This window comes from Notolepis coatsorum (assembly GCF_963971535.1).
Source record: "Notolepis coatsorum genome assembly, chromosome: 5".
Classification (NCBI taxonomy): Eukaryota; Metazoa; Chordata; class Actinopteri; order Aulopiformes; family Paralepididae; genus Notolepis; species Notolepis coatsorum.
Genome location: NC_140169.1, coordinates 5,329,570 through 5,344,888, shown reverse-complemented (window position 1 = coordinate 5,344,888; position 15,319 = coordinate 5,329,570). Strand labels below are relative to the sequence as shown.

The following is a 15,319-nucleotide window of genomic DNA, read 5'->3' as shown; positions in this document are numbered from 1 at the left end:
CTGTGACGTATCTGGGGTGGGTGGTCATTATCCTTATTACTGTATTTGGAAGACATGGTGAACATCCGATTAGTATCATGAGTATGGGTTATGTTATTCCTGGTTGTGTGATGTGTCATCTTCTAATCTGTTTCTTTTCTCTTTCCCAGATACCTCTCATCCTCCTGATTGAGCTGATGCACCTGCTTGGTTACACCTGTGGGCAGTCAGTTGGATGAGTGGATATAACCTGGAAGATGGCACACACACAGGCGCTCTTGGGAGTCACTGCCACGTCTCAGAGTGGAGTGAGGAGGCTGCCTTTCTCTTAGCTGCACGTTGGAAGCGATAGAGTGTGGCTCGGTATTAGTGATCAGTGGTTGTGGATCGATCCCCAAATGGTGGTGGTTTCTTTGAAGGACACCAGTTCACTTGTTTATGTTTCTCCCCTTACCTTTTTCCCTTTGTGTGATCTGGGTTGAAATCCCCACTGACAACCTCCCTTTTCCCTTTGGGAAAAGGCCGTGGGTTGGAAGCCCCACACATAATAAATCTAATTTACCATTTGAAACGTCGTTGTTTACTATCTGCCTACCCGGGACTGTTTTGAAAAGCATTTTTACTGAGGGGGTTGTTTCTGCTCATGGACAACCTGTCCCAGGTACTATTCTGTGCGGTCGTTAGACCTCTGTACATGACAGTATCTCTTTGGACTAGGAGGTTACATCTCTCTCTCTCTCTCTCTCTCTCTCTCTCTCTCTCTCTCTCTCTCTCTCTCCTCTCTCTCTCTCTTCTCTCTCTCTCTCTCTCTCTCTCTCTCTCTCTCTCTCTCTCTCTCTCTCTCTCTCTCTCTCTCTCTCTCTCTCTATCTCTTCTCTCTCTCTCTATCTCTCTCTCTCTCTCTCTCTCTCTCTCTCTCTCTCTCTCTCTCTCTCTCTCTCTCTCTCTCGTCCAGGTGCGTACTTGAACACACTGTAAACTAGGGGGGATTTCAAAAGGCTCACAAGGATTCTCATCAATATTAATTTGAAACAGAAGACGGGGGGATGATAATGTGCGTAATGCAAGTCACAACCTGTTTATTCAGCGACTTCGGGTCCTTGAGAAGCGCTATATAAATAAAATGAATTGTTATTATTATTGGGTCTCATTCCCGAACGAATTTACAACCAAAAATGTCCTCTTAGGCAGATTTCTGCCCATTTAAGACATATTAGGGCTGGTAGCGCGAGTCCCCAAATGTTCCTGAGATCAGATTTGAGCGTGGCTGAGAGCAGATTTAAGAGTGCTGAGGAGCACACTTATGATTGATTGACTAATTGAAAATTGTATTAACTTGACGCTACAGGCCTCCTTGGAATTAATTACTTAATCATAATTAAAATGAATATGACAATATTTGTACGATATGAAATTACACATTTGATGTCGGAAAAATAAATAATATGGATTCATCTGATCACAGGGCAGCTGCTTAACCATATCTGAACCAGCTATTTTGGACAAATGTATAATTACTTTAATTACTCAGATATTCAAACACAATTATGCAATTATTGTGAAATGATAATAATTATTTAATGCCTTCTGTGGAATTTGTATTTCTTATTTGTTACACATCTGTTTTAATGATTAATTATATACATTTGAAAGAATGCAGGTCAACATGCAATATATCCCATTGATTGGTATACAATGGGACAGACCTTTGTTTGATTGATTGATTGATTGATTGATTGATTGATTGATTGATTGATTGGTTGATTGATTGAACACTTTATTAACAGATTGCAGAATTGGTACAGTACAGTACAGCTCAATTACATACAATTGTTAAGGGGATGCAGACCAGAGAAAGACTTTCGTCTTGTTTACATCAGGGTCCCCCATTTTCAATTAATCATAACATATATGACACACATGACATACAGCTAGACAGTACTGCTACATCTATACATTTATGACATACCAAATTTGCAAATACAGTACTGTTTGTGATACAAAAATAGTCCAGAAAAGAGAGTATATACATTTGACGTAGAAAAAGTTGGAGGGGGTTGGGTAGGTGGGGTGGGGTTGGGGGTGGGTGGGGGGGGGGGTACTGTACATTGGAGGTGGTTGGGTGGGGGGGATTGGGTAGGAGGGTGGGGTGGGGGACACTGTACAAGCAAAACTGTTCATTGGAATATTGACAAAACCATACTTGGTAATTTACTGTACATTGGAGGGGGTTCATATAGCTATAAACCTGCATTCCTTCGAATATATCATTAATCAATTAAACGTATATTGAAATACACTATATAGCCTATACACCAACACTGAAATGACAGTGGATAAATAAATAAGAACTAAAGCTAATTGCATGGAAATAGACTGCATTAATATTCCATAACAAGTATTGTGTGTGCCAGTATGGCCTATGTGTCTAATGCACAGTATAGGCTTAATATATTCTAGTTACTTGTTTCATTAGGATTTAGTAGATACTATATATATGCTCTGCCTCTGCCCTACGTACAGTATAAGTACAGACTGTACCTATACTGTACGTAGGGCAGAGCATATAGTATCTACTCAATCCTAATCCTAATGCAACAAGTCATTAATGGAATAATAAGCCTATACTGGGTTCATTCATTACGCCATCGGCATTAATGGAATAATAAGCCTATACTGCGTTCATTCATTACGCCGTAGGCTACAGTATACTGCGCGCGCGTGTGTGCGTGCGCGCTGCGGCAGGTGTACCACGAACTGTACTATATATGATGACAATACATTAATCTAATCTCATTTCGATGGGTCGCGCAAGACTCGCAAGGCACTTCCGCATCCATTTCCACACAGCTGCGTCATTACTTTGCCTTATAAGGAGCTCTGGAGGCGTTGTTTTGTATGCAAATGACCTGAACGGGAACGCGCTTTCAAGTTTGCCATTCTCCAAGCAGATATCAGATCATATCACAGGTGCGACCGTTTGAGCCACTTAAGACATATTACCAGCACGTTGACAAGTGAACTTGTCATTGATTCTGTCTCAGTCAGTTCCAAGATAAGTCTTCCAAGAGAACTCTTTGAAAAATGTTGGAGAGTGAGACCCATTATTATTAGATCAGTAACTGTGATACGATGACTGAAATTGGAACAGTGATGCGTTACAGTATGTTACTCCCCATCCCCCACCAACTGTTCGCCTGTTTTTAATGCAACATGCAACACTAATATCACTGACATCTAAGAAGGAAGATCCCCCCTTGAATGGTCCTTCTAAGGTTTCTCTCCTCCACATTGCCTGTGGTGCATTTTTTCCTATTGTTAGGTTTTAGTGAGTTTTTCCTTACCTTCGCGTGGGGTATGTCTGGGAGTGTTGCATTCATTTATTTTGAATTTATTAAAACATTTTGGACCTTATGGTATTCTTGTTTTTTCTTGACTCATTGTGTTGTTTCTTCTTGACTTGTTTAAAGAAGACGTATCTCTGTTACGCACTTTGAGTTACATTCCGTGTATGAAAGGTGCTATATAAATGAAGATTATTATTATTATTATTATTATCAAGAGGTTGTCCCTAAAAAGTTAACAGCTGTGGTGGAGAAAAAGCAAGCAATTTGCCTGTGGGTTATTTGGACATGGGCCTTCACACCCACAGCTGGAGAAGTGAGCGCACTGGAGGTTTCATAATGAGATGTCTATTGATTTTGGGGTTTTCCATTCGAAAGTTCTGGATGAATTCCAGTTTCTTTTCACGGAGAGATAGCATAATCAGGGGCGCATCGTCTCGTTGTCTTTCCCATGTGGAGAGAAAATAGCAGGGATGTGTTTTCAAGTAGCAGCTGGAAAAATTGTGTGAAATGGGAAAATAAATGTAAGGTAATTTGTGGTGTGTTTACTCTTTAACAGTTACTGGTTTGTAGTGATGATGGCAAGTTATCAAACTTGAAGTTGGTTACTGTAGGCTACAGATTGAAATAAAAATGAAAAAGCAGACCACATGTGATCCTGCATCCTTCACGGCATTTTCGCTGTGATCTCTGGCTGTAAAGTCGCATAATCAGATTGAATAGAGGAGTAGAAAAAATGTCTCAACGTCATCCATGCTTAACGCCCGTTCTGTGTCTCCTTTCAGATTACTACATCCTTGAGAACAACTCATTGCTGAGGGCAGCTGTGAAACATAAGAGGATCCAGCTGACTGACTTCAGATATATCCACATGGAGCATTTTGGTGAGAGGGGATTTTTAGAATAGAATAGAATAGAATAGAATATAAATACTTTTATTATCCCGTGGGAAATTTGACACTGCAAATCGCTCAACATTTAAACATTTAAACATTTAGACAGGGCAGGTCACAAATTAGAATAATAACACAAATCAAATCAAGTTGCCTAGGATAAGAGTAGAGTACAATAGAATAAAATGAAATGAAATAAAATATACAGAAATAAATACAGTAAGAATATACTGAGCATTGGGGAAGCAGTGTAAACAATTTGGTCAATATAATTATAATTTAAATCTAACTAAATGAAATATATATTCACAGTATTCACAGTGTCACATAAGGTCCAGTATGCTTCAGGTAGTGTATTTGTGAGGTTTCTGTCCTTGCTCTCTCACTCGTTCTGTTCCTTTAACCACCCTCGCTTTGTTTTCATTCATTTTTCTGTCAATTGGTTCTATCCCCTCGTTCACACGTTTCTCCCCGTTGACGTCATCAGAGACGTCGCTGATTGGTTCTCTCACTTCCCCACGCTTTTCAATCACATTCCCCAGCTGTCACTGCTTTCTCCCCGTTGACGTCATCAGAGACGTCGCTGATTGGTTCTCTCACTTCCCCACGCTTTTCAATCAATCGATCCCTCATTATTTATACCCCGTTTTTCCCCACCCTAAGTTGTTGGATCGTCTTGTTTTGTCGCCTTGATTTGTCTCTGGATATTTTTCCCCGTTGCTGTTGCTGCTGCTTTTTTCTCTGTGCTGTTCTCCAGGAATTCCTAGAAGCCTTCGCTTGGATACCTGCTCCCGTGGCGCGCGCTCGCCTCCACTGTTGATCCAGTTCCAATTACGCATCTCGTCTGGGTGAGTTATCTTTTTGACTGTTCTTGACCTATTCCATTTTTCGTGTGTAAATTTACACTGAAGACTACCACCTTTTTGTCAAACAGTCACTCACCCAGCCTTTATCTATTTTTGCTATTTCCTTTATGGAATAATATTTTGGGATCTACCATCTCCCTCTGTGTGCTTGCTCACACCGAAGATATTATTTCACTATTGGACTGTGTGTTTACATGAAGAGATTCACTGTGTGTTTGCTCACACCGAAGATATTATTTCACAATTGGACTGTGTAATTACATGAAGATATTCACTGTGTGTTTACATGAAGATATTCACTGTGTGTTTACATGAAGATATTCACTGGGACTGTGTTTGGATTTAGCTCTCTGTGTTGTTAACACGAAGAGTTTCACTTGGGCTGTTTTTGGAATTGTGCTCTCTGTGTTGTTAACACGAAGAGATTCACTTGGGCTGTGTTTGGAACTGTGCTCACTGTGTTGTTAACACGAAGAATTGTACACCCTGTTCTCCTGCTCGTTTAAGACTGCTCTGTCACTGACTCGTTCCCTCTCTCCCTCTCTCGGTCTCGCAACAACATCTGAGAACCCACCGAGAGGATTCTGCAGAGCGGTTCAGAAGTCAACACCTGCTTCCCAAGACAACCCTCACGGGAGAAGCTGCAGAGCAGCAGAACTTTGCCCCTGGATCATTGTACCTGTCTAGTTGACTTGCTTTCCCTGTTTCTCTTATTCCTAGTACCAAATAAACAAGCCCTCGTATTTGGCAACTCTGAATCCTACTCTCTTGTGTCGTTGCGTTTGGGGTCGGTGTCAAACCATAACATTACGATCCAACCAACAATATGACGACCCCAGCCGACACAGAGAGGGTCAGAACCGCACTTGCTATTCAAGTCGAGTTGACCAGGGATCACGGTCTCCAATTAGAGCGGGCTGCGGCTGCGGTGCAGGACCTCAGGGACCAGGTCCTGCCCATGCAGGGTTCTATGGTCGCTATGGCGAGACAACAGTCCGAGATTCTCGCCCAGCTTAACTCGCTGGGCGACGCCGTTAATACTTTTCATCTCTCACACCCTTCAGGAACATTCCCCGCAGCCCCAGCAGATCTCGCACCTCGGGAACCCCATCTCTCCGTCCCACGGCTGTTCGACGGTAATCCCGAGGAGTGTGCCACATTCATCATGCAATGTGAGTTGGTTTTCCGTCATCAACCAAGCCGTTTTTCTGCTCATGGGTCCCGAGTGGCTTATATAACCAACCTACTTTCAGGCCATGCTGCCCAGTGGGTCACTTCCTCCTGGGCAATGGAGGCAGATTTTTTGTTCTCCTACCCAGACTTCGTGGCGGAGCTCCGCAGAGTGTTCCACCATCCAGCCCGAGGTCTGGACCCTGGAGCCCGGTTGGGGACCTTCCGACAAGGGAGCAGCAGGGTGACGGACTATGTCATGGAGTTCCGATTGGCGGCGGTGGAGAGCGGATGGAACGAGCCTGCTCTTCGCTTAACCTTCATAAGGGGGCTCAGTGACGCAGTTCGGGACCAGCTCGCTACCAGGGAGGTGCCCGACTCCCTCGAGGAGCTGTTTAGCCTTGTCATCCGTATTGACGGACGCCTCCTGGAGAGAAGGCGCGAGAGGACCCGACTGTCACCTCCTGAGGCACCCCGGACTCCTGGACGCCCCGTCCCCAACACTACTGATGGTAACAGGCTTCCCCCTCCGGTGCGCAAGGAGGAACCCATGCCACTGGGACGCTCTCGTCTGAGCCAGGTGGTGCGTCAGGCAAGGCTCAGGTCCGATCTCTGCCTCTACTGCGGAGGTACGGGACACTTTCTCGCCGACTGCCCTATCCGGCCAAAAGATCGGGCTCACCAAGACCCCGGGAGATCCTGGTGAGCCGTTTTTCCCATTCCCAGCGCCGCGCACCACCTGACCATCTGTTGAGCGTCACCCTGGCCTGGGGGGACCAACGTGCCACGGTGGAGGCCCTCATCGACTCTGGGGCAGACGAGAACTTCCTCGACTTCGAGTTTGCCACCCAAGCCAACATACCTCTTGAGGCCCTTGTGAGGCCCTTGGAGATCTTTTCGTTGGACCAACACCGCCTGGCCGACATCTCTCAACGCACCGGCCCAGTCGTGCTGACCATCACTGGGAACCACGTCGAGAGAATCCAGTTCCTCATTACCCAATCCCCCCTTGTCCCGGTGGTCCTGGGTAGGCCCTGGCTCGCGCTGCACGAGCCCCACATCGCCTGGTCCTCCGGTACCATCAGGGGCTGGAGCTCCTCCTGTCACGCCCGCTGTCTGCAGGCGGCGTCCTGTCCCCCGCCCCGGAGACCGGCTGGTGAGTTGCCCCCGGACCCCTCGTCCATTCCTCCCGAGTACCATGACCTCATGGAGGTATTCAGCAAGACCAGGGCTCAGGCCCTTCCACCTCACCGCCCCTATGACTGCGCCATCGACCTCCGCCAAGGGGCTCCCCTTCCCGGCAGCCGCCTCTACAGTCTGACTGTCCCGGAGAAGAAGGCGATGGATCTCTACATCTCTGAGTCATTGGAAGCAGGACTCATTCGGCCTTCCTCCTCCCCGGTGGCAGCCGGGTTCTTCTTTGTTGGTAAGAAGGATGGGGACCTGCGGCCCTGCATCGACTATCGTCAGCTCAACGAGATCACCATCAAGAACAAATACCCCCTACCTCTCATGAGCTCCACCTTCGAGCCTCTGACCCAGGCCTCGTTCTTCACCAAGCTGGATCTCCGAAGTGCCTACCATCTTGTCCGTATCCGTGAGGGCGATGAATGGAAGACCGCCTTCAAGACCCCCAGGGGCCACTATGAGTACCTTGTGATGCCGTTCGGCCTCACCAACGCCCCGGCGGTATTTCAGGCACTCATGAACGATGTCCTCCGTGACATGCTGGAGGTGTTCGTGGTGGTGTACCTGGACGACATTCTTATCTTTTCCAGGACCCTCGAGGAACACATCCTGCATGTTCGCCGGGTGCTGGAGCGCCTCCTCCACAATCGGCTCTTCGTCAAGGCGGAGAAGTGCCGTTTCCACTCCAACTCCGTCGAGTACCTGGGCTTCATCGTTGAGAAGGGCTTGACCCGAGCGGATCCTCGCAAGATCCAGGCTGTGGAGGATTGGCCGGAACCCACCACTCGGAAGGAGTTACAGAGTTTCCTCGGGTTCGCCAACTTCTACCGAAGGTTCATCCGGAACTACAGTCAAGTGGCGGAGCCTCTTACCAAGCTGACCTCCCCCGCTCTGCCGTTCGACTGGTCCCCAGCGGCATGCGCTGCGTTCCGCTCCCTCAAGAGAAGGTTCACTTCCGCCCCTATCCTGCTCCACCCTGACCCCAAGAGACAGTTCATCGTGGAGGTGGACGCCTCGGATTCTGGTCTGGGCGCTGTCCTATCCCAACGTTCTCCTTCCGACCAGAAGGTACATCCTTGCGCCTTCTACTCGCGTCGCTTCCTCCCCGCCGAGAGGAACTACGACACCGGCAATCGGGAGCTACTGGCGGTCGTGGCTGCGCTGGAGGAGTGGCGTCATTGGCTTGAGGGTGCCGAGGAGCCTTTTACCATCTGGACGGACCACAAGAACCTAACGTTCATCCGCGCTTCCAGGCGCCTCAACGGTCGGCAGGCGAGATGGGCCAGTTTCCTCAGCCGGTTCGACTTCTCGCTGACCTTCCGCCCCGGTTCCCGCAACACGAAGGCCGACTCTCTGTCCCGGATGCACTCCAAGGGGGCTCCACCCTCTGAGGTCCCATCTCCCATCATCCCGGAGGCCCGAGTGGTTGGAGCCATCACCTTGGGCATTGAGGGTGTGGTGAGGCGTGCCCTTCGCTTCCAACGTGCTCCAAGCAACGTCCCTAGGAGCCGTCTCTTCGTCCCCGACTCTGTCCGGTCCCAGGTACTGCTGTGGGGCCATACCAGCCGGTTCGCCTGCCACCCAGGCGTCCATCGCACGTTCTCCTTCCTGGCTCGTCGTTTCTGGTGGCCCACCATGCGGAACGACGTCAAGGAGTTCGTATTGGCCTGCGCGGTCTGTGCCCGCAGCAAGGCCTCTCACCAGGCACCCTCCGGGCTCTTGCAGCCCCTTCCCGTTCCAAGCCGTCCGTGGTCACATGTGGCGCTCGACTTCGTCACTGGTCTACCCTCCTCCCAGGGGAACACCTGCCTTCTGACCATGGTGGATCGATTCAGCAAGGGGGTCCACCTCGTGGCCCTCTCCAAGCTTCCCTCAGCAGCCGAGACGGCGGACCTCCTGACGCACCACGTGTTCCGCCTTCACGGCTTTCCCCAGGACATCGTCTCTGACCGGGGGCCCCAATTCACCTCCCAGGTATGGCGGGCTTTCTGCAAAGGATTGGGGGCAACGGTCAGTCTCTCCTCTGGCTATCATCCCCAGACAAACGGGCAGACGGAGAGGATGAACCAGAGCGTGGAGTCTGCTCTTCGGTGTGTGGCAGCCGAGAGGCCGGCGTCCTGGAGCTGTTTCCTACCCTGGGTTGAGTACTCCATCAACTCAATGGTCAGCTCCGCCACCGGCCTCTCCCCTTTTGAGGCTTCCCTGGGCTACCAGCCCCCTCTTTTTCCCGCACAGGAGACGGAAGTGGCAGTTCCCTCCGTGCAGGTCCACCTCGACCGCTGCCGTCGAGTTTGGGAGATCACCAGGACCGCGCTGCTCCGAACATCTGAGCGCGCCTGTCGTGGTGCCGACCGGCGCCGGGTTCCCGCGCCGACTTACCGCCCTGGGCAGAGGGTGTGGCTCTCCGCGAAGGACCTCCCGCTACGGTCCTCGGCCAAGAAGCTCAACCCCCGCTTCGTCGGGCCTTTCGAGGTCCTGAAAGTACTCAGTCCGGCGGCCCTGCGCCTGAAGCTTCCTGCATCCATGCACATCCACCCCGTGTTCCATGTCTCCCGGGTTAAGCCCGTCTCCCTCTGTCCCCTTATGCCTCCGGCTCCTGATCCGCCGCCTTCTGTGCTAGTGGATGGTCACCCCCAGTGGCAGGTCCGCCGGTTGATGGGCGTTCGTCGGCGGGGCCGGGGGTTCCAATACCTGATGGACTGGGAGGGTTACGGCCCTGAGGAACGTAGCTGGGTCTCCCGGCAGCTCATCGTGGATCCCGGCTTGATCACCGACTTCCATCGGGCCCATCCTGACGAGCCGGGTCGGCCTGGTCGCCGGGTGGCTCCCGTGGAGGGGGGGGTACTGTGAGGTTTCTGTCCTTGCTCTCTCACTCGTTCTGTTCCTTTAACCACCCTCGCTTTGTTTTCATTCATTTTTCTGTCAATTGGTTCTATCCCCTCGTTCACACGTTTCTCCCCGTTGACGTCATCAGAGACGTCGCTGATTGGTTCTCTCACTTCCCCACGCTTTTCAATCACATTCCCCAGCTGTCACTGCTTTCTCCCTGTTGACGTCATCAGAGACGTCGCTGATTGGTTCTCTCACTTCCCCACGCTTTTCAATCAATCGATCCCTCATTATTTATACCCCGTTTTTCCCCACCCTAAGTTGTTGGATCGTCTTGTTTTGTCGCCTTGATTTGTCTCTGGATATTTTTCCCCGTTGCTGTTGCTGCTGCTTTTTTCTCTGTGCTGTTCTCCAGGAATTCCTAGAAGCCTTCGCTTGGATACCTGCTCCTGTGGCGCGCGCTCGCCTCCACTGTTGATCCAGTTCCAATTACGCATCTCGTCTGGGTGAGTTATCTTTTTGACTGTTCTTGACCTATTCCATTTTTCGTGTGTAAATTTACACTGAAGACTACCACCTTTTTGTCAAACAGTCACTCACCCAGCCTTTATCTATTTTTGCTATTTCCTTTATGGAATAATATTTTGGGATCTACCATCTCCCTCTGTGTGCTTGCTCACACCGAAGATATTATTTCACTATTGGACTGTGTGTTTACATGAAGAGATTCACTGTGTGTTTGCTCACACCGAAGATATTATTTCACAATTGGACTGTGTAATTACATGAAGATATTCACTGTGTGTTTACATGAAGATATTCACTGTGTGTTTACATGAAGATATTCACTGGGACTGTGTTTGGATTTAGCTCTCTGTGTTGTTAACACGAAGAGTTTCACTTGGGCTGTTTTTGGAATTGTGCTCTCTGTGTTGTTAACACGAAGAGATTCACTTGGGCTGTGTTTGGAACTGTGCTCACTGTGTTGTTAACACGAAGAATTGTACACCCTGTTCTCCTGCTCATTTAAGACTGCTCTGTCACTGACTCGTTCCCTCTCTCCCTCTCTCGGTCTCGCAACAACATCTGAGAACCCACCGAGAGGATTCTGCAGAGCGGTTCAGAAGTCAACACCTGCTTCCCAAGACAACCCTCACGGGAGAAGCTGCAGAGCAGCAGAACTTTGCCCCTGGATCATTGTACCTGTCTAGTTGACTTGCTTTCCCTGTTTCTCTTATTCCTAGTACCAAATAAACAAGCCCTCGTATTTGGCAACTCTGAATCCTACTCTCTTGTGTCGTTGCGTTTGGGGTCGGTGTCAAACCATAACAGTATTGTCCTCCTTGGGTTCCTATAAGTCCTAGATCAATGTCTGGCAGCCGTCGCTGCCCCCTGTTGTGGAGCCTGGAGGCCGCTAGTCGCGGCCTCCTGCCACTATTGAGCTGCCGCTCTGTGCTCAGTGATGCAGTGAGGCACAGTGATGCATTATATAGTCTGATGGCTGTTGGAATGAAGGACTTCCTGTGCCGTTCAGTTGGGTAGTGTGCATTTGGGTAGTGTGAGCCTAGCACTGAACATGCTCCGCCTGTCAGCCAAGTCTGTGTATAGTGGGTGGGTGGGGTTTTCCCTGAAGGCCTGGAGCTTTTACTGTCTAATAATAACTGACCTGCTCTGCTCTGACCGTCACCAGGATTCTCAACCTCTAGTCTGCCCTGGACCCTTTATCTGTCATTGAAACCGCATTTTATTAATTGTTATATTGTCTGGTTTGGGCCTAATTCTGCATGTGATTAGCATACATGAGCCTGGCTGTAAAGAGGAGTCTTGTGTGGTTTTATTGAGCCCATTTTCATTCAGATATCTTGAGGTGAGACGTCAAGGGACCCCTTTGAAAATGTCCCATCAAATTTAAGATAGCTTAACTTTGGAGCAAAATCTACCCCCTTTGCCATGACATGGCCGGTACCGTTGGATTCATAATGATACCAGTATCTTTGTCCCAGCTTAAAAATGTGCCCTACATTAACTGCCATGGAGTTTGCCCCTCTCATACCACTCTCTGCCACCACTCTAAGCCTATGGAGATGTTTACCTTCTTTGCAGGGCTATAACTTTTTAAATTGTATTGCTAAATTGACATTACTATGGCCCATTCAACATAGATTATCTATCGTTCAGGATGTAGGAACGTTATACTTTTTCATTCATAGATTCATACGAAAATACCGTCTAGAACAGGGGTGGCCAACCAGTCAGAGACTAAGAGCCACAAAAATTACTGTGGTACCACAAAGAGCCAGCGTTTCTCAACCTTTTTTTTCAGTCACGGCACCCTTCATGTGTTTATAGGTCTCACCCTCTGGCCTTAAGGTATTTTTTATTTGGGCCTCACAGGGTTAAAAGTACCCTGTGAGACCCACGGTTGCAAAATTACAAAATCACTTTTAGCCATTTAAAAAAAGAATGTTTATTTAAAAAATTTTAAGCACATGTATAGTCAATTGGTCCTGTTGTTCAGCCTCACAATGCTATTTGATAGTAAATGTGTTTATATGTCCCACCCTCTGGCCTCTGAAGTTGCTAATGTCTTTTTAATTTGGTCCTCACATGGTTAACCTCTTAAGCTCGAGATATACAGTAAAAGTGTATATTTTCAGCATTGCGTTTGTTTACCAATTATTTTAACTGTTATTAGTGAAATATAAGATTATAGAAATCTCAGGGCATTGAGTCGGAAACCGGCGCATATTGACAGGAGGAAGTGGCACAGCCAAAAGTGAGTGTAGTCTTTTGAAGGAAGAGACTCAGGGCTTTCGAATTTCGAAAAACTACCCTACCCTGTCAATCATCTGACTTCTGGATTTACTTTTTTATTTCTCATATTTTTTGGGATTATCTCCCACAAACCTGAACGTTATTGCCATAAAACAGAACGCAGTTAGTTTCTCTACCTTTCTGTGAACGTCTTGCAAAACACGGTGTTGCAATACGATGAAAAATGGTGGAGAAATTTACATTATAAAAAAGATGGCAGAATTCAGTACTGTATATCTACAAAACCATCTGTTTAATCATCTTCCCTTTATTCATTTGCTTAGATTTTTCAGGTCTGGTCAATTTTAGCATGGTGTTATTCAGTCAAAGATACTTGTTTTTTTTAAATAGAATTGATATTCTCCTTTGGTTCATTACAATTTACTCAAGCCTAGTAACAGACACACTATTTCTGACACTGATCCATATATGTCCCTAGATTCAGATACCAAGAACATGTAAATGGACCATTTAAAACAAATTGTAAATGTTTATGCTACGTCCTTATGGAATGAGTGACAAAAAAAAATTATTTTTATTTTTATGGATGGAAGAGCCGCACATTGACGGGCAAAGAGCTGCATGCGGCTCGCGAGCGGCGGGTTGGCCACCCCTGGTCTAGAATATAAATATGTTTTTATCGTTTTCTGCAGTAATTCCTAGAACGCTAGTTATAGGCCTAAACGCATAATATAGATTATCGATTGCAGTTTATTCGTGATACACGCTATATAAAAAAATCCAACTGAATACGATCCTAAACGGTATGACTCATCATAATTCCGTGATCGTCAGTAAATGCTTTATGTAGTATGGGTGATATATTGATCAGAGCAGTTTGCATTAATAATAATAAACAATCACGCTGAAAATGACGTCAGCGTCCTCTTACCGTTCGCCGACGAGACTGGAGGAAAAATATCCCACTTATTTGACGTGGATCGACTAGATCCATTTCCGGTTTGTATAATAATACTAAACGCCCAAATCATATCGATTATTGAGTTATGGCAGCGATCCATATACACGGATGTGTGTCTAGAGTCCCGCACCAATATGTGAGTGCCGGACACATTTCCCAGATGCACCGAGATCACCAGAGATCCATTTCCGGTTGTAACTCGCCGATCATCCACCAGGCGGCAGTATTGAAGCGTTGCACAGTTGTGCAGGCTCCCACTGTATCAGCTAAGGCTGGGTGAGGGAATTATGAATACCTTGGCAAAAAAATGAAATATGATCTCAATAACGTCGTACGCCGTGGAATGGCGGAATTAGCATGACCTTGAAACACGTTGTACGACGTTATTGGCGCCAGATGTGTTAAAGACGGCTAATACAACATAAGGAAAACGCCAACATAGACGGCCGATATCGATAGTTCCTTCATTTTAATCGATCAACCTCTTTGTGCCATGTTTTTCTTTGTGCCATCCGGACTCATGCCATTTTAAATATGAATATAGAATATCAGGCCTATAAATTACCTTATTATGGCCAAGTCATTCATCTATGGATCGGGCCAAATATCCTCTTTCCAATGGACTTAAGGCGAGACACTGCAGGTGAATAGTCAAATATACTTTTTTTGTTGATTTTGAGATTTTGTTATATTTTGCTTCCTAAACATGTCTTCTATGAAACTAGTGACAATAAAACGTCAATAACACACATTTAGTTGTTTATTTTACATCATTTTGCCTTATTGCATCCATAAATGTGCACATATTTAATGGGGAAGTGCCTCATTTGCATATATAAACATACATTTCAGAAAACTTGCAATATATTTTTTCTTAGTTTATATGTACATAACAAATTGGGAAAGTTTCATAGTGATATCTATTCAAATATTTTTTGCCTATTAGGGGGTACTACAATGTACTACACTGTTTGTAGCCTGTGTGTAGTTCTGTTCAGTTCAATAACATCATTATTATTATTATTCAGTTATCAGGCATGTGTTTAGGTTGTCTATTACTAATGGTTTGATTAGGTATTGTGTTTGTAAATATCTGTTTAAAAAAAAAAGGTATGGCATTTTACAATACAGAACTTTAAAGGCGTTTTCCCAAAAATTAGTTTTAAGAGTTTTTCCTCATACTCTGAGCCAGAAATCTCCACTTCAGTAGCACTCACATACACCAAACCTTCCAGTTCTATTCATATCTATGTTCTGAAGGTATTTACAGAAGGGTTTGTTGATATCGCATTCATACCCTGATTTATATCACAT

General features: G+C 46.7%; 1 protein-coding gene across 1 annotated transcript in view; it reads left to right on the top strand.

The window, feature by feature from the left end:
* The window catches only part of dpp10 (dipeptidyl peptidase like 10), a gene marked incomplete at its 3' end in the record, with an annotated part of 1,190,700 nt that overhangs the window by 1,144,730 nt on the left and 30,651 nt on the right, over window positions 1-15,319 (top strand). The window contains exon 19 of the mRNA XM_084314814.1: window positions 4,109-4,207. Within this exon, the coding sequence (XP_084170940.1) occupies window positions 4,109-4,207 (99 nt within the window). The remainder of the gene's footprint in view (window positions 1-4,108; window positions 4,208-15,319) is intronic.